Source organism: Caretta caretta, chromosome 6, assembly GCF_965140235.1.
Source record: "Caretta caretta isolate rCarCar2 chromosome 6, rCarCar1.hap1, whole genome shotgun sequence".
NCBI classification, from domain to species: domain Eukaryota; kingdom Metazoa; phylum Chordata; order Testudines; family Cheloniidae; genus Caretta; species Caretta caretta.
Window position 1 is genome coordinate 53341662 of NC_134211.1, and position 20666 is coordinate 53362327.

The following is a 20666-nucleotide window of genomic DNA, read 5'->3' on the forward strand; positions in this document are numbered from 1 at the left end:
TTGAATACAATGGAGATAATTGAAAGTTCCCTTACACTGAGTCATCATAATTTTGCATTAAAAGTCAGGTATTTTTATTATCTAGTACACTGTTATATATATATATATATCCTAAAATAAAAAACAACGCTATTCTTCAGTAATGATCCAAAATACAGCAGTAATACTCTTAAACTGTTGTGTTTTAGACCATCACAGCAGAATACTGTAAAATTTCTAACAAACTTTTAATTTTTTTAAAGCCACACTGAAAATAAGCTGTATCCGAGTACAGAAAAAAACCAACAATATTTTATTTATAATCTTATTTTAGTGTTTGAACTACAAATTCTGGTTCTAGAATTGTTTAAAAGATCATGGGTTTTGTAGATGTTCACAAGTAAATTATTTTCTTAGATTTTTGTTTCTTCTTCCACAGAATGGTCCTCTTGGTAAATACAGAACAGGTCATTACATGAAAAATTTTAAAAAAGGCTTTGCTTTTTTGTTGTTGTTGTTGCTTGTTCCTTGGTTCTCACTTACAAATCTACTGCTAATGCTCCATTCCCTGTAGAACCGTTTCAAGAAGGGTATGAGAAAAGAAAAAATAAAACAGAAAAAAGAGACAAAATCGACTGAATCTCACCACTAGAGTTCACCATAAAAATTCCCAAAGTATGACAGAATTCTTACAAAATTTCCTAGACCAGTTCTTTTAGGGAATCAAGATCTCCTATGAAAAATATGGCAAATGGGGTTGGGGCAGGTAGGGGAGGGAGAAAGGAGGAAGTGGGGTAAATAAGTGCAGCAAAAAGAGGTTTTGAGGAATACACATAATTTTGTCTGCTTTAGATCACAATAGAATTTTTAATAAATAAATTTCTTTTTTTTTGTAAAGACACTTTTTTTTGAAACAGTAGATTTAGCCCAGTCATTTGTGTCATTTGTTTTATAAACCGTCCTTTTTGTATTTCCCCTCCCCCCAATTTTGTAAATATTTTAGATCTGAGTCTCTTGTACATTGTCTTTTGAGTTCATTCGGATCAATAACGGTTCATGCACTGAACTGTGTATTGAATTTATTGTGTTAACTGTTGTTGTGTGGTTGAAAGGAGACTTATAAGAGTTATAATGATTTAGGTGCTCATGCTCTATGGCCGGCATGGACAAGTGACTCTCTATGGGTGTATCACCAGTAAGTTCATCATCCACGTTAATGATCTCTACAGTCCGTGTTGGAGCATGGTGGTTCTGTCGGTGATGCTGTTTCCTCATTTTGTAGAAAATTACCAGCATCACAGCGGCCATGAGAGTGATAGCCACAAAACAACCAATTATGATTTTGGTAGTCTTCATAACCTCGTCTATTCCTGGGATCCCATTGCTTGCATCTGTGACTGGGATGGTAAATGTTTTTTCTGTTGACCTTGTGCTCTGTGGAGTAAGAGAAGTTGTCACATTGGTGGTCTCCCAGTCAATAACTGGCGTGGGCCCAATCTGCTCTGTGGTCCGGGCCTCATCCTGAGAAGGTTCCATAGTCTCTACGGTAACAGTTGAAAAGTATGTGTAACCATTGTCCAGTGCAGTCACGTTCAGTGTGGCAGAAGCTGTGGTATTCCCAATAGAGTTACTCACCATGCAGGTATACAAGCCCGTGTCTTGCACGGTCACCTTTGTAAAATTTAATGTGCCATCACTGAGCACAGCAATCCGAACTCTGTATGCCCCATGCGTCATAACCGATCCATTTGGAGTAATCCAAGATACAGAGGTCAGGGAGGTCGATGCTCGGCATTTCAGTTCTGCAGCCATGCCTTCTGTGACGTTGAGGTCTGCTGGTGGCTCCACTATCACCGGAGCATAACACGTGAAATAATTCAGGTCCAGCTCACCGATGTACCTTCCTTTCAAATTGGGAGGTGTGTTGCAGCGAGCACAGCATGCAGTGTTGGAGGGTGCTTTGTCCTTAATCCACCAGCTGAGCCAAAGAATGTCACAGTTGCAGTTCCAAGGATTGTGGTGCAGGTGGATCCTTTCTAGGTGGAGTGGTGTGAAGAGATCATGAGGCAGTAGTGTTAGGTTGTTGTGCGCCAGGTTGATTTCCACCAGTGACTGAAGGTTATCGAAGGCATTCCTTTCAATCACTTGAATCTGGGACTGTATCATCCACAATTTTTGAAGATGCATTAACCCTTGAAAGGACCCCGGCCTGATGGCTGTCAGATGGTTCCCAGAAAGATCTAACTCATCCAGTTTTACGAGTGGTGTGAGGTTAGGGATCTCTCGAAGGTTGCACATAGCAAGGTTCAAATACCTCAAATTGGAAAGACCTTCAAAAGCACCTTCTGAGATGTATGAAAGCCTTTTTAGTTCCCCCAAATCCAGCCTACGTAGGGAAGGGATTCTGTTAAAAGCATAAGAAGGGATGCTCTCAATAGGGTTGTTTCTCAACCAAAGCTCCTTCAGTTTTGACAGGTATACAAAAGCCCCATTAGGGATGGTGGTAAGACGATTGTCAAAAAGTTCCAGAGTGTTGAGATTGGCCAGACCATTGAAGGCCCCTATTTCAATGGTTCTAATGTGATTCCTACTCAGCTGCAAGATTTCCAGGTGTCTCAAATGTTTGAAACTATTCACCTTAATTATTTGGATCTGGTTCTCATGGAGATTCAATAACCGTGTGTTGGTGGAGATGCCGTCTGGGACTTCTCTCAGATTCTTCCGCACACAGATCACTTTGCTGAACTGGTTGCTGCAGGAGCAGACAGAAGGGCAAGTTTGAGCCCTGACTAGACCAGCCACCACAAGAAGTTGAAGAGCCAGTAGCACCACAAGCAGGGGGTCAAATAGGGCCCTGTTAAACCTAGGACCTATCATTATCTGCTGTGGATGTAAGGTCATCTTGTTCAACATTCATAATTTATTTGGTGTTGGTCCTTCTGGAGTTTGAATTGTCTGAAAGAAAGAAAGGAAGAGGGGAAAAATAACATTAAATTAACTCTAAATATTAAAAGTTACAGTGTTATAGATCAATATATCTCCACACTTTTCAGTGACACTCTACCTATACTATTAGGCACAGATTTTAATGTTTGAAACTCTGAAGGCTCTAACTTGCAATGGAGCTTGGGCCATTCCAGAAACTAGACTCTCAGTCCATACTTCATTTTAGGTTGTAATGTGCAAAACTGGATGACAGATAGCCAGTACCAGCACAACAGTGCTTAGCAGAAAGACTCCTCCTTAAGGTACAGAAGGGAAACCCAGAGTATCAGTGACAAGAACCTGAAAAGGCAGTACAGGTAATAATGGTTAGGATAGGAACCCCCAAATTATGCATGGTTTTAAACTTGCTGTGCACATTCTAAATAAAAGAACCATTACAAAGAAACACTGGCAGGTGCAAGCGAAAGTCCCAACTCCCTGTTTTACAATCAGAACTGCATATGTGAACCCTTACACCACTGCAAATGTGACTACAAGACTGGGGTCTTATTGCAAGCAAAGTTTTTACTACTGGATGTAGAAGGTCACAAAAATGCTAGTAAAACATTTTGCTTATTTCAGGAAAGTGGAATAAAAAAACCCCCAGCTTTATGAGAACTGCTGAGCATCAGCTCTCCCCCACCATGAAACAGGATCATTCAATTTCATGATATTTTCTCCTCTATTCTCTGGTTTACCAGCAGAGAAACACTCATTAGTAAATGTGTGCTGAGCACAGAAATAAAGAATAGCTGTTCAAACTAAAAAAAGAAAAAAATCTCGGTAGCTGCAGGGTTGGTAATTTCATTGTTACCTCCAAAAAAATATTCCTTCAGATCTTAGTATAACGGGGGAGAAGACCTTTACACTCTGCAAATGATCATCACCATTCAAAGTATTTCAGTGCTGATTCATTTGTGGTAGTTCTTAAAGCCCCCAGTCCCAGGTACATTTTCAATCTGCTGCTATCTGCAAGGTCCCTCCACTGTAGAGATTAATGAAATTTCCTATAAATCAGCCACAAGTGAAGCCTCATAAATTACAGCAAGCTCAAAGCACATTTACAACCCTGAGCACCCTGATGCATAATACATGCATTCAGCAGAACAAAAAACTATCAGCTAAAGGTTTTTACTTTAAACCTCAAATTGTTTCATTTTGTAATAAAAAGCCATCTCAGTTAAAAAAAATATGTTGTACATCAGAGCAGACCATTTAAAGAAAGACAATTTTTATAATCATATGTTCTGACAATATATATTTATGAATTTAATTATGCATGCTTGGTAGTAATTTGCAACAACATCTCAGAATTACCAAGGGCTTTCTTTTGCACTCTTAAAACTTGACTATCATAGTCCAATGGCTAAAGCACAGGACTGGGAATCAGGAGATCTGGGCTGTATCTATCTGCTTTATCTAGTCTATTTTTGCTATTTATAGACACCAATCACTGTAGTATCTATTGATTAAACTAACACCAGTGTGTTTTGCAACCTCGCATAAGTCACTTGTTTCTCTTTTTCCATGTCCCATTCACTCTCTCTGTCTTAATTTCTTCAACTTTAAAACAAAGCTCTATATTAGCAACCTCAGAGAGAAGTGCTAAGGTTTAATTAACCAGGACCTGATTCTGATCTTTCCTACACTGTGGTAAAAAAAGGAGTGACTCTGATGAAATCAATAGATTACACTAGTGTAAAACTGGTATGACACCAGAATCAGGCCATTATTGTTTATAAGATGAATTGATATTGTTGGATAAATTTTGCCATTGAATTGCACGTTATAATTATTTTTTGGAAACACTGGGCAAAATTTTATTAAGTTTTTATTGTTTGTGTTTTTAGTATTGTGGCTTTTTTTTTTAATTGTCTTATCCCAAAACATCTTGGCTTCAGTAATTAATCACATCAGCAATCAATAAAACAAAGAAACACAGAAACAATTTTTTTTTCTCAATTGCTTTGGTGCAATTCCATGGACTTCAATGTAGCTGAGAAGAGAACTTGGCCAACTATATTTAACATCAGAGCTCTCAAGGGTCATTATGGATCTGGCATGACATGCAGTCAGGAGCTCCATCATGCATCCACAAAAGCTGTAGGGATAGCTCTGCGGTTACTCTTCGTTCCGTCCCCATCAAAGGCCTACTGTGCAGCAGCTGATCTGCAGGCTGCCAAATGCCTTTTTGTCACTGTTTTTGCTACTCGGGCTCTCTCTCCTCAGTCTTGGGCAGCTTGCAAGAGCAGGGAGGCAGTGACAGTACTACAAGAGGGAGCAGCAAGAGCAAGACAAGGCTGGGGGAGAATACTGGCACTGCCAAGCTTTTTAAATATAGCTAATGTAACGTTAATATTTAAGAAGGGCTCTAGAGGTGATCCCGGCAATTACAGACCGGTAAGTCTAACATCAGTACTGGGCAAATTAGTTGAAACAATAGTAAAGAATAAAATTGTCAGACACATAAAAGAACATAAATTGTTGGGCAAAAGTCAACATGGTTTCTGTAAAGGGAGATCATGTCTTACTAATCTATTAGAGTTCTTTGAAGGGATCAACAAACATGTGGACAAGGGGGATCCAGTGGACATAGTGTACTCGTGGTGTTCCCCAAGGGTCAGTCCTAGGACCAATCCTATTCAACTTATTCATAAATGCTCTGGAGAAAGGGGTAAACGTTGAGGTGGCAAAGTTTGCAGATAATACTAAACTGCTCAAGATAGTTAAGACCAAAGAAGACTGTGAACAACTTCAAAAAGATATCACAAAACTAAGTGATTGGGCAACAAAATGGTAAATGAAATTTAATGTGGATAAATGTAAAGTGATGCACGTTAGAAAAAATAACCCCAACTATACATACAATATGATGGGGGCTAATTTAGCTACAACTAATCAGGAAAGAGATTGTGGATAGTTCTCTGAAGACGTCCACGCAGTGTGCAGCAGCAGTCAAAAAAGCGAACAGGATGTTAGGAATCATTAAAAAGGGGATAGAGAATAAGATGGAGAATATCTTATTGCCCTGATATATATCCATGGTACACCCACATCTTGAATGCTGCATACAGATGTGGTCCCCTCATCTCAAAAAAGATATACTGGCATTAGAAAAGGTTCAGAGAAGGGCAGCTAAAATGATTAGGGGTTTGGAATGGGTCCCATATGAGGAGACATTAAAGAGGCTAGGACTTTTCAGCTTGGAAAAGAGGAGACTAAGGGGGGGTATGATAGAGGTATATAAAATCACGAGTGAAGAAAGTGAATAAGGAAAAGTTATTTACTTGTTCCCATCAGATAAGAACTAGGGGCCACCAAATGAAATTAATGGGTAGCAGGTTTAAAACAAATAAAAGACGTTCTTCTTCACTCAGCGCACAGTCAGCCTGTGGAACTCCTTGCCTGAGGAGTTTGTGAAGGCTAGACTATAACAGGGTTTAAAAGAGAACTGGATAAATTCATGGAGGTTAAGTCCATTAATGGCTATGAGCCAGGATTGGTAAGGAATGGTGTCCCTAGCCTCTGTTTGTTAGAGGGTGGAGATGGATGGCAGGAGAGAGATCACTTGATCATTACCTGTTAGGTTCACTCCCTCTGGGGCACCTGGCATTGGCCACTGTTGGTAGACAGGATACTGAGCTGGATGGACCTTTGATCTGCCCCAGTATGGCCATTCTTATGTTCTTATCCCCACTTTCATATACTCTGCCACTAATTCCCACGCACCCAACTGCCATAGGCATCTTAAATCATGAACCCAGCTGCCCTAGACAAGACCTTCAAGATACAAAAGGCATTTTCCACCAATTCCACCAAATGCTCCCCTAGTCAGCTGTGCCAAGAACACTTTTCCCTTCCTCACCAAAAACCCTGCTCCATGTTCTCCTTTTCACCAAGGCCAGTGGCAAGATCGCCTCCAGCTCCCTCTTCTATCATCCATATAAACATGGTCTGTATGCATGCTTACGGGCTCTCCCATCATCTATTTCAAGTGAATATGGAAGGATAGCCACTGCTCAGGAACTAAGGAATTGGCGACTCTGATTCATAAGAAGCCTCACATGTGGAGCTGCCAAGAACTGCTCAAAGTTTCATTGAATGCAAACCTGCTCAAGGCAGTGTCCAGGCTTGCAGCCATCTTTACCTTTCCCCCTTGGGTCCTGTTGCAAACATATATCATCCACACCCAAGCACCAGGCTCATGTTCTCTGAAAGCACCTTCAGCAATTGCTCTGCACCCTTCAAATATGTACACAATTGCATCACAACCTATATAGTTTGCCCAACTAATTGAGTGCTTTAAATATAATTTTTCAAAGCCAGATACTTTTTGAAAACTGTCCATAATGAAAGGACAAAGAGGAAGAAAGATGTGCAGTTGTTTTAACACATATCAGGGGTATTTGTTCATTTTGTCTCTTTCTCTCTCTGAATATCTCTGGATCCTATTCCGGGTTTTGTTAGCATGCGAGTGTTAAAGATCTATAAACAAGCATCTTATTTCAGGGGCGAAGGGATCTTAGCTATTGTAGCTACTGTTTGATTTTATTTTTGGACGTGTTTATATAACTCAATATTTTTTCTCTTTCACATACGTGAGGTGAAATTCATTTAATCAGCAGAAGGTCATTAATCAGGCATTGTGCTGCTGAAGTACAGGGGTGGGACGGTTGGGAAGGTCAAATCCAGTCTCCCCAAACTGGGGTCTGATGCCACAGAACAGCCCCTGTGGCCAATAAGGGAGAGGAAGGGATAGCTGTAGTCATGCCAACACACTTGTGTGTTTTATAACAGCCACGGTTATCTGCAATCTCCTCTGGTCTGCTGCCTTTGCATCAACTATGTGCTAGCACAAATATTACCCCTCCAGTGCACTTGGGTTACAAATGGCCCTCCCTGTTTTGCTGGTGACTCCTTCACCTCAGGACTTAAGCAGCGTGGAAGTTTTTGTGCAGGTCCAGCTCAATTTCACCTTAATAAGAAACTGAAAAATATATGGCACTATAAAAAATGTGGAAAATTCATTTAAAGAATTAAAAAATATTGTGGTGATAATTTTAACAGGGTTCACATAAAGACCCAACTGCAAATTTGTATTTTAGCAATTCGCTATTCAGTATCTCCCTCACTTGTGCTAGAGACATATAAAGGTTTGACTTTATAAATCCAGACAGGAACAGCATTCGTGGACAGTCAACCAGTTTCTCCAGTTCTTCTTGATGCCCCTTTAAACCCTAAGTTTTCTGTAAAAAGAAAAGCAGTACTTACGGCACCTTAGAGACTAACCAATTTATTTGAGCATAAGCTTTCGTGAGCTACAGCTCACTTCATCGGATGCATACTGTGGAAAGTATAGAAGATCTTTTATACACACAAAGCATGAAAAAAATGGGTGTTTACCACTACAAAAGGTTTTCTCTCCCCCCCCCCCCTCCTGCTGGTAATAGCTTATCTAAAGTGATCACTCTCCTTACAATGTGTATGATAATCAAGCTGGGCCATTTCCAGCACAAATCCAGGTTTTCTTCCCCCCCCCTCGCCCCCCCACAAACCCACTCTCCTGTTGGTAATAGCTTATCTAAAGTGATCACTCTCCTTACAATGTGTATGATAATCAAGGTGGGCCATTTCCAGCACAAATCCAGGGTTTAACAAGAACGTCTGGGGGGGGGGGGTAGGAAAAAACAAGGGGAAATAGGTTACCTTGCATAATGACTTAGCCACTCCCAGTCTCTATTCAAGCCTAAGTTAATTGTATCCAATTTGCAAATGAATTCCAATTCAACAGTCTCTCGCTGGAGTCTGGATTTGAAGTTTTTTTGTTGTAATATCGCAACTTTCATGTCTGTAATCGCGTGACCAGAGAGATTGAAGTGTTCTCCGACTGGTTTATGAATGTTATAATTCTTGACATCTAATTTGTGTCCATTTATTCTTTTACGTAGAGACTGTCCAGTTTGACCAATGTACATGTCAGAGGGGCATTGCTGGCACATGTTGGTAGATGTGCAGGTGAACGAGCCTCTGATAGTGTGGCTGATGTTATTAGGCCCTGTGATGGTGTCCCCTGAATAGATATGTGGGCACAGTTGGCAACGGGCTTTGTTGCAAGGATAGGTTTCTCGGTTAGTGGTTCTGTTGTGTGGTATGTGGTTGCTGGTGAGTATTTGCTTCAGGTTGGGGGGCTGTCTGTAGGCAAGGACTGGCCTGTATCCCAAGATTTGTGAGAGTGTTGGGTCATCCTTCAGGATAGGTTGTAGATCCTTAATAATGCGTTGGAGGTGGTTTAGCTGGGGGCTGAAAGTGACGGCTAGTGGCGTTCTGTTATTTTCTTTGTTAGGCCTGTCCTGTAGTAGGTGACTTCTGGGAACTCTTCTGGCTCTATCAATCTGTTTCTTCACTTCCGCAGGTGGGTATTGTAGTTGTAAGAATGCTTGATAGAGATCTTGTAGGTGTTTGTCTCTGTCTGAGGGGTTGGAGCAAATGCGGTTGTATCACAGAGCTTGGCTGTAGACGGTGGATCGTGTGGTGTGGTCAGGGTGAAAGCTGGAGGCATGTAGGTATGCCATCATGTGTCAGCAATGCCCCTCTGCCATGTACATTGGTCAAACTGGACAGTCTCTACGTAGAAGAATAAATGGACACAAATCAGATGTCAAGAATTATAATATTCATAAACCAGTCGGAGAACACTTCAATCTCTCTGGTCACACGATTGCAGACATGAAAGTTGCGATATTAAAACAAAAAAACTTCAAAACCAGATTCCAGCGAGAGACTGTTGAATTGGAATTCATTTGCAAATTGGATACAATTTGGATACAATAGAAAACCTGGATTTGTGCTGGAAATGGCCCAACTTGATTATCATACACATTGTAAGGAGAGTGATCACTTTAGATAAGCTATTACCAGCAGGAGAGTGGGGGGGAGGGGGGGAGAGAAAACCTTTTGTAGTGGTAAATACCCATTTTTTCATGCTTTGTGTGTATAAAAGATCTTCTATACTTTCCACAGTATGCATCCGATAAAGTGAGCTGTAGCTCACGAAAGCTTATGCTCAAATAAATTGGTTAGTCTCTAAGGTGCCACAAGTACTCCTTTTCTTTTTGCAAATACAGACTAACACGGCTGTTACTCTGAAACCTAAGTTTTCTGTGTCTCTTTCCTAGTGACAGAGGTACAAACTCTATGGTCAATTCAATAACACTGCTGCCCTCTGCTGTATATATTTAAAACTCCATTAAAATGCTGAGAATTTTCTTGTTACACAGTTAACCCCCACAGCAGTCAGGAAATTGTTGAATTAAGTTTGCATGCATAACTTCAGTGCTGTCCCTTGAGTATATGACTTGTGATACTGCTCTAATTATAGAATCACATGCTACCTGTTAAATAATGCATTATAATGCCATAATATTTATTCTGCAGTCTTAGATACACACATACCTTGTAAAATTTTGTTTCATTCATGACTGTTTAAATTATTTTCATTGCCAATTATTCTGAAGAACTTTACTGAAATAGACTCTTCTCCCTGAGGAATTGATGTCAATAATTCAGTCAGGTCCTGTGCACTTTACGTTTTCTTTTGAGGCACCAGCACAGCCTTCTCTAGTTGCAAAATGGAGGATGGAGCAATTAAAGATGAAGCTAATGTACCTGTGCAGAAATGTACAGCATCGCTTTCCTTAGGTGCAACTCATGGGATGAAGCAGTTACAGTAATTGCAAAGCTAATCTACCTGCACACACATGCAGAACACAGTATCTCAAATGCAATATACTTTGAGTAAGTTTCTCAGACCTGAAGAAGAGCTCTATGAAAGCTTGTCTTTCTCACCAATAGTAGTTGGTCCAATAAAATATATTACCTCACCCACCCTGTCTCTCTAATAAAAGGCAGTTAACTATAATAGTAATTTAACCATAAATTTAGGTGGCTTCTATAAGATGCCAAAGTTTCACTGTTACTCAGTGATGTATAATTAGGCCCCAATCCTGGGCTGCACTTTTATTTCTTTGTACAACTCTCCCAGTATACCGTGACCATGAATCTAGCAAATCAGAGCCTTGAAGGATCCTCATTCTCAGTGGAGTGGGGGAAGGAACCTCAAGTGGTATAGGGGAACTCCTACCCCACTCCTTGTCCTGGCTGCGTCAAAGGTCTGCTTCCAGCCATACATTTGACACTAGCAGCCAGCACGAGTGGGGTAGGAGTTCCCCTATACCCCACTCAAGGTCCCTTCCCCCATTCCTCTGAGGATGAAGGAAGCAAGGGGGTATAGTTGAGATTTCCCCAATACTGGTGATTCCTAGCTGCCAGGTGGGGGCATTAGCAGCTAGTGCAGGCTGCTCTCATATGAGTCTAGGGACAGGCCTTGTGAAAAGCATGGGCATGCCCAGTGCACATTTATGTCCCAACCTCCTCAGATGTGCTGAGCACTCCTCAAGCTCAGCTGTTGTCAAGTTTCTAGGTCTTAATCTGTAGTAATTGTTTAATACAATTTACTGTGTACTTCTTGCCCACTTTGGTGGATGCCATGCACCTGGCATACAAAAAAGCAGCACATGATAATGTGAGTTGCTACTCACATGCAGGCTGTAGAGAAACTGTATATCCTGTGTTATCTGTGTGTTAGCATGAGATCAAGTCATTAAGGTATGTCTCCAAAGGCAGTATCCCTCCCTGAACGCCATGCAAGTTCACTTTTGACATGAAGTTAACCAAACATGCATGCATCAGGGAAAGGCCCCTTCAGTTCACTTTTCACATCATGTATCCATGTACACCGCAGCCTTCTTGAAGAACTTGGCAAGAAAAAACATTCCAAAGGTATCAGCATTTATTAAACTCTGCACATTCTGGGGCATTCTGAGGATGATCTCTGTGGCTACAAATTCAGTGGCAGATTTTCAAAGGTGCAAAGAGGAGTTAGGGGCCAACTCTCATTGATTTTCCATGGGAAATAGGCACTTTGTTACCCTTTGCACTTTTGAAAATCTATCCATCAAAAGGTATCAAATATATTCAGAATTCCTTTAACCAGAAGACCTTAAAAACAAGGACTGTAAATAGCATGGGGTTACATTTAAGCAGAGCCCTGAGTTAGCCCTGAGTTAAGGGAAAAGTGGAAGTATTCAGCCTCAGGTGGATCTCAGAGAAGAGATTATGTTTCAGGAACCACAGACATTTCCTGAGTGACACAGCATGCAAGGGACGTGCACACAATATACCATCTCTTGATAGTACAGCCTGTTTTCACCAAGCAGCACTAACCAGCGCATGTGGGAGAGGGGCCATGGTGCTATCTTTGGGATGATTTATGTTCTCTGTGAGCCCTGGGGGATGCAGTCCCCATATGTCCCACACAACCCCTTCTCCCTCATAATAGAAATCAGGGGATCCCACATTACTTTTGTGGTTTACGTATCGCTTCTCATTTTCCCAGGAGTAAATCCAGCATTGGAGTCATCTACAAGGAATCTAAATCTTGCATGCTTCAGATCACAGTTCTTTGGTATCTCTGTCATGCAGGGGACAGGAATGGCGTAAGAGAGAAGCAAGTATGGAGATCCACTGCTATGCTGCATGACACCACGGCCTCTCATGGAGTACAGGAACTACAGCAAATACTCCAGTTCCACAAATCCCTTCCTCTCCCTACCCTATCTCCAGCACTCAGCCCAGCCACTTGTGGTAGGATACTCCCCTAAAAGATCTAAATTCAGTTGGCAAGCTGATCCCTACTGAATCTCCACTGAATCCTCTAGGGATGAATTTGGTTTGATTTCTCTTTCTCCTCATGTTTCTCAGTTTATTTCACAGTAAATAGGTTTATTTCATTGTCTTTTCCAACAGGGTTTCTTGTTTTCTCCCTTATATCTTCCTAATTTCTCATGCAGTTTCCCCTCACAGTCTCAGTTAAATCAAATGATGCCCATATACATATTCTTCCAAGTGGGGCAGTCAGTACATGCATGTTCTGATAGCAGTATTAGGTTACGACACTGGAAAGCTTTTTACGCTAGTGAACTCTGACATGTGTCTGTGGTAGGAAGAGAGCCTGAGACATGAGCCCTTGTATCAGAGGCCTGGTATGAGGTCTGAGGCCTGAGCTAAAGTAGTCAAAACCTTGCTGATATAAAGCAAAGTTAAGTAGTGAGCAAGAGGCAGACCCTGCTCACAGAATTTGGCAAGGATCGAGTTGATATTTCAAAAACACATATTCCTAAGAGGTGCTAGGCACAAAATACTCATGGAAACATATTCCAGAAGGGTGGTACCAGAAGACCCCGATAAATACATTCCCCAAAGATAACAGGAACATGATAACCCATTTTAAGGATAGGTCAGGATGACAGCATGATGAACAGAGATGTTTTGATCAAACCTACAGGTATAAGGCAATGGGTGGCGCCCTAATACATCAGACGATGGCACCCTGATACATCAAGGGTGATACGTAACTTGTTTGTATTGGTGTACAAAGATATATCTCAGAGGGAGTGCCTTTGTCCAGCCGAGGGAGCAGTGGAAAGTCCCGCCACTGGCTGAGCTGCATCCATAGTCACGGTTATATATGTACTAGTGCAACTGTAGACATTAGTCTGGGGAGCTATTACCGTGCATTAACAGATGTTGTGGTCATTGGGCGGTTCGCTCAAGATCTGCTGTGCCAGCTATTGTGCAGAGCTGGAATAGCATACAGGGAGAACACACACACAGCTGAACATCTGACGACAGTGTCTATTTCCAAAGCAACTCTCTTTTAATCTCAGTTTTCACTTGCACATTGCATTCCTTTCTATTGCTCCTAATATTTGCTGATTTCAGTCATGAATGAGAACTCTGGAGAGCATAAGACAAAGTATATTTTGGCGGATATAGAAGTATACGAGGAAGAATTTGTTGGCCTATCTGCTCCCCTCTGATCTGGAGTAACCATATCGAATACTGCAAGGACAGTATGACCCAATCAATTCCTAGCCTCTCTGATAGATTATTCAGAGTGGGGCTAATTGGTGCCACTTGTGATCTGTCCAATAAGAACTGATCTAAGTTAATTTTGCACAGGGCACTGATTTGGTGGTATTAGATATTAGCAACTTTCATTCTCTACTGCTCTGGAAAAGATTCCAACCAGTTCCCTAACAATAAAAGAGTTGCCACCCCATTACTCATCCCTTGGGTTACTAAAGTCCAATCTTGCTTTTCTCACTTCCGTAACTGTTGATGGCTCTTGTGAAGGCTTTTTTACTGTTTTCATCTTCCATATTCTTATGGAAGATATTTATGAGGAAGGAAGCAGGGAGATCAAAATAAGCAATTATACTGTTGTAATAACCTTGACTACATAGAGTTTGTAATTATTCGCACTAGCATGTTAATTCACCTCACATGCTAACTGTACCATGAATCAAAGTCAGATAAGCACCTTCTGGATACCACTCTCTCATGCCAGAAATCTCTCGACCGATAATGATTAAACTGAAATTAAAGAGGCGCGTTCTAAGCTGACATTTGCTTTATAATGATAACCAAAACACATCTGTAGGTTCCTATGTTGGAAGGCACATGGGAACCTAAACAAAAAATAATGCATAAACAATCCACAATAAATGTTGCCTGGTATTCTAAAACAATGTTCAAAACATTACAGATTCCAATAGTGTTACTAAGAGGTTGGGGATGTTACTTTGGACTGTTACTATTAAACTTAAGAATAGTAACAGTCATCTAAGGCAGCGGTTCTCAAACTTTAGCAAGCTGAGGACCCCCATTTTGATTTAAAATTTCAGGGACCCCCAAACCCTCCCACTCAGCCCTTGCCACAACCCCTTCCCTGGGACCATGCCCCTGCCCAACCCCTTCTTTGAGGCCCTGTCCCCCACTCATTCCAACCCCCTCCTTCCTTCACTCGCTTTCCCCCATCCTCACTCATTTTCACGAGGCTGGGGAAGGGGGTTGGGGTGCAGGAGGGGGTGTGGGCTCTGGGAGGGAATTTGGGTGCAGGAGGAGGTGCAGGGGGTGGGCTCTGGGAGGGAGTTTGGGTGCAGGGTGCAGACTCTGTGCTGGGGCAGGAGGTTGCAGTGCGGGAGGGGGTGCAGGCTCTGGGAGAGAGTTTGGGTGTAGGAGGGGGTGCAGGGTGCAGGCTCTGGCCTGGGGCAGGCATTGGGGTGCAGGAGAGGGTGATGGGCTGTTGCTTACCTTGGGATGCTCCCGAAAGCGACCAGCACATCCCTCTGGATGCAGCTCCTAGGCGGGGGGGGGAGGGGTGTCCAGGGGTTTCTGCGCACTACCCTTACCTGCAGATACCGCTCCTCAGCCAATGGGAGCTGCAGAGTCAGCGCCCAGGGCGGGGGGGCAGGGCGTAGAGACCCCATGGCCTTCCCACCCCAGGATACATGCCTGCTGCTTCTGGGAGCAGTGGGGAGCTGGGACAGGTAAAGCCTGTTTCCCAGCATGTTGGAGGCGTACCTGGGAGGGATGGGGAGGAGTTGAGGAAGGGAGGAGTTTCTCAGCAGGGCCCGCGGACCACCTGGATTCCCCTCGGGGACGAGGGGTTTGAGAAACCCTGATCTAAGGTCTAACATCCCTTTTAAGGTACTACAGTAATTATCCAAACTCCTGGAATAAGGCTATTTTAAAATGGAGCATTTTGGACCATTACTATGCATTGCTATTGTGATTTAGTTATATAAGCTTAAGTCATATAGGCAACCTCACTTTTTGATGAAATAATATAGTATTCTAAAGCAGTTTTCCAAAATTCTGCAGCTTAAAGTAGTGAAATATTACAGGATTTAGGGTCATTACTGTAATACCTTTTAATAAGCAAATAGCTGATAGAATCCAAAATTATATCACCAAATCCCAACCAATCATTAGGCCTCAAGCCCACAAAATGAAAAACAGGAACAATGGAAATTCCATAATGGATCAGACCAGCCAGACATCTAGTCCAGTAGCCTATCTGTGACAATGCCCACTCCAGATATTTCCAGGGAAAGAAGACAGCTATGGGATACTCTGTCCCTTAAGAAAGCTTCTTCCTTACCTCCAAAAGTTAGAGGTTAGCTTATGTCCTAAAATATGAGGAATTATGTCCCTTCCAAACTACTATTTATTTATTTACTATTATAACTCTGAATATTTTTGCTATCCATATAAAGGTCCAATCCTTTTCGGAACCTTGCTGAGCTCTTGAACTCAATGTACTATATCAACCCTGCTCCTCTTCACAATAAACTTAAGAAGGAGACAAAAATATTGAGGCCTGATATTTCAGAGTGATGAACATGCATTGAAGTCATGAATTAGTAGCATCTTACATATGTGATGCAACAGATATGTTCTGACCAAACTTTGAGATGGTGGGGGAAGACCATTTCCTTTCTTCCCGTTGTCTTGAGACTAACCAGACAGAAGACTTGGTTCAGCTGAAGTTAAGGTGGAAAGTCCATTTCAGGGATATGGATGATCATTTATTTTGACAAGAAGAGTATTTGATAATGTGCAAAATAGAATATTTTGAAAAAATAATGACAGCGTAGTAATATGAGGTCTCCCTGCAATGGTCTTATATCAAACCTTTACTGAAACATAGGCATAAGTCAGCATTTTGGGATGTGAATTAAAAGGTCTACTTATAGGGCCCTCACCACTGTATTATAATAGCAAGGTCTCAGTATACTGTGTTGAGCTGGCTTGTTGATGGATAACAGTATTACATAACCATAGTGACTGCAGGCTACATCCACCTGGCATGTTTTCTTCTGAGAAAACTTCTTTCCCACATTTATTGGAGCAACATATCCAGCTAATAATGAAATGACACTGAAGCATGAGAGTCCATTTTGCATTATTGCATTTGCAGTTACTAACTGAGTCCAAATTACTCCCTTGTTCTGTTAATAAACAAAGAGATAGGGAGAAAAGGGAGACAAGAGAGAAAAAGTTAATGCTGTGAATAGCCTGGAGTCCAGCAAATGATGGTTAAACTTCTTGTCCTTGGTAACTATGGAAACCCCTTAAGGTAAGAAGGGCACACAGATACTTTATGGCCTGCAATTTACAAGCTGTTTATTTAATTATGATGGAATATGAGACTGTTAGGGACAATGCAATTATCATACTGTGATAGAATTTTGGATACAACAAATAGATACAGAGAAATAAGAAGTTAATTTTTTGGAAAATTACTAGTTTTATTGGAGTTTTATGCAACTGCAACACATTGTTTTTTACTGGGATCTGAGATTCTGAAGGTGGATGAGAAGCCAAAATTAGCAATGTGACATTTCTCAATAGCATCCTTCAGCAGATATATAGCAATTACGTCCTTTCTGTGCCCAGTGAACAAAACCAAGGTCAGATTGTATTTTCAGTTAAACCCTTGGTGTTAGTAAAGTGCATCACAGCTAGAATAGCAAGCACATTATTACCAGATCTATCACGGCTGACCGATGAATAGGTCACAAGAGCTCCTGCATACAATATTTGTACAGGTTTGAATATTACAACTAAGAAAACATTTCAAGTCAATGTAGGAGGCACCAAGTGAAATAAAATTAAGAGTGAAGCTCTGTGATGACTCAGGGGAAATACAACTGCTCACAAGTATTTCATGGGTGGGAACAACAAACTTTGACTTGATACTATACTCTCTTTGGCTGCACAAGGATTATAAGCTTAGGCACCAGGAAATGAATTGTTTAAGGCTCAAAAAGGAGGATGCATTTAGTATCAGAAACAACTGTCTAGTGGTAAGATCTTAAAATGATGATTTGCATTCCACAGTGCCCTTGACCAGAGGACATTAATGAGATAACGTATTTTAATATAGCCTCATAATACCCCTGTAAAGGAGGAAAGTAATATTATCCCTATGTTATAGCTGGAGAAACTGAGGCACAGAGAGATTAAAATGACTTGGGGTCAGTGAAAAAGGTGGCAAAATAACCTACATCTACTGATTCTCACTCCTACAAGAACATACTTCATCCATATTAGGCTGTCAAATGATCTTCTAGGTGAAGTTCTGTCATTTTCTTATGACATTTAAAATTACTTCGGTAAAACCATTAGAAAATATACTGACAGGTTTCAGAGGAACAGCCGTGTTAGTCTGTATTCGCAAAAAGAAAAGGAGTACTTGTGGCACCTTAGAGACTAACCAATTTATTTGAGCATGAGCTTTCTCATGCTCAAATAAATTGGTTAGTCTCTAAGGTGCCACAAGTACTCCTTTTCTTTTTAGAAAATATACTGTATTCTATTCTATTTTATATAAGTTTTTGTGCTATCCTCATCACTGTAACATTTGAGCACCTTCCAGTCGTGCATTAAGAGATGTGACTAAAATATGTCACATGTAATTTGTTCTATCTCTAATCCTCTCCCCAGAGAAGAATTGTGTATGCTGTGGAGTGTTTTCTTTTGGTAGTGTTTATTATTTGTTGGTTTTTTGTACATACATGCTGCTATGCATTTATATCAGACAAGGCAAGACTGAAGAATTATGCCTCACACTTGGAGCAGAACATGTTGAGATTTGTGATAGTTCTTAGTTCCTCTGGGAGTTCATTCCATATTATTGGACCAGGCCCTGAGAAAACACCAATGATCTTCATCTTAATGGTAGAAAGTTCTATTGTGCTCAAGGAGTGGAGTATTCATTACAAAGCCTGACACAATTTTTTAGCTATTCTGGGCCCAGCCTATTGAGTGCCTTGAAAATACATGCCAAGACCTTGTACTTGACTCAATAGTTTATGTGAAGCCAGTGTAGAGGACAGATCTAATGTGCTCGCAATAGAGTGTGCTGCACTGTTCTGTACTAGCTGGAGTTTTGTAAGGGCTGATGGTTTCAGGCTCTGGTTTATCACATTGCTGTAGTCCATCTGAAAGGTTATGAAGGTGTGAGTAACTGATCATCCACCCACCATCTGCCCACATGCGACAGAGTTTTCTAGCCAACTAGAGATAATAGAAAGTGCTACTCAGGGATACGAGAGCTTAGCATCAGTGAGGAATCTAGGAGAACACCTAAGCTACAGACTGAACTGACTAGTTGTGAGTGTGAACCTTCAACCAAAGAAGAATGCATTGTGGCTGCAAATTCTTCAAACTCTTCCTTTGCCCACCAGCGTAACCTCTGTCTTGCTTGGGTTCAGCTTCAGTCAGCTGTTCTTCATCTGTGAACTGATCTCATCCAAGTACTGGGCCATTTTGGTGGTTGGGTATGTTCATATGTGGTGAAAGATAAGTATAGCTGTGTGTCATCTGCATACTGATGCTGGCATTTGAGCCCATGTCATTTTACCAGTTCCGCTAGTGGTTGCATGTAGATGTTGAATAGAACCAGACAGAGAATTGATCCTGTGGGCCTCTAAATGAGAGGTCTAGTGGCACAGGTGCAGTTTCACATCACTACTCTTTCGATGCGTCCCTCCAGAAAATACTTAAATCATTCTAATGCATTCCTAAGAAGCTTGCCACCTTTCTCACAGAGAGCAGTATCTCATACTGCTTGAAAAAAATCCTGCAGTAGCAGGAAATGGACTAGATAAGTGGTTCTCAAATGTTCTCATAGTGTGGACCATGTAATAGGCAGGTTTTCTTCTGGCCACCTTCCCACTAATTCATGATAGTGTGGACCCAACCTCCTTTCCTAATCACAGTCACAATAACCACTTATTTTTGATTTCCATCTTTATTTCATCAACAGCAATTTCTGACATGGTAAACTATGTAATGTAATTATTTCTGTTTCATATGTCACGGACGACTGATAATCCATCAGCCACAGTTTGAGAACCACTGATCTAGATGACCTATTAGGTTTCTTTCTATCTCAAGCATCTGTGATACTTCAGTTTTACCTGATAGTTTACTTTGTGGCAGCACTTGGTAAGGGTGAGAAGGCATACCTGTTTTATATATTCCCATGGTAGGAACATGATTGGTAAATTGATGAAATTGTCATAAATTTACAAATATACATTTACTTATTGGTCTATTGCCTACACTTTGAATGCCCATAGCTCACTGAAGTAATTGTAGTAACATTTTGCATTTGACCAAAGGGAAGGTACATGTGGTAGAAACTGAGATCTCAATTCAGCCAGGTTCTTAAGCATGTATTCAACTTTAAGCACATGAGTACTTTGCTGACCTCAAGTTAAGCACATCTTAAATTCCTAGTTTACATTCTCAACAATCTGGAATGACTTTGTGTCCAACTGATCATTTATTCAGAATGCCCAAATGATAATACAGTTTCCTTAGATCATAACCTAAATACAGGCCTCAATCATGCCATTGGGTCCACTAAGGGAAGACTAGGGGTGAAATCCTGGCCCAGCTATAGTCAGTGGGAGTCTTGCCATTGACTTCAATGGAGCCAGGATTTCACTCCCAAATTTAATAAGGTTTGAGTTATGCAGATCCAATGGCAGATTTAGGGCCATAGTGATATCATTGCTGTAAGCTGCAGTGATTTGGTACCATTCTTGCAGTTAGTGGGGGAAAATGTTTAAACATTTTAATTAAAACTTTCAGAAAATATAATCATTAGCAAAATATGGGAATCAAGACTCAACCAAGCTAAAAGTATAAAGTTGCTATACATGAAAGAGTGCTATGAAGTAAAAATGGTCTAATACTTAACAATTATTAAGAAATTAATACATATG

The 20666-nt window shown here is 41.1% G+C and overlaps 1 protein-coding gene across 14 annotated transcripts in view; it reads right to left on the reverse strand.

Moving 5' to 3' along the window:
* Nucleotides 1–269: 269 nt before the first annotated feature.
* Nucleotides 270–20666, reverse strand: part of LRRC4C (leucine rich repeat containing 4C) — an 856114-nt gene continuing 835717 nt past the window's right edge. For all 14 annotated transcript variants that reach the window (XM_048853297.2, XM_075129530.1, XM_048853288.2 and 11 more), the window contains one exon: nt 270–2934. In XM_048853297.2, coding sequence (XP_048709254.1) covers nt 979–2892 — 1914 coding nt within the window. In that variant the 5' untranslated portion in view covers nt 2893–2934 and the 3' untranslated portion in view covers nt 270–978. The remainder of the gene's footprint in view (nt 2935–20666) is intronic.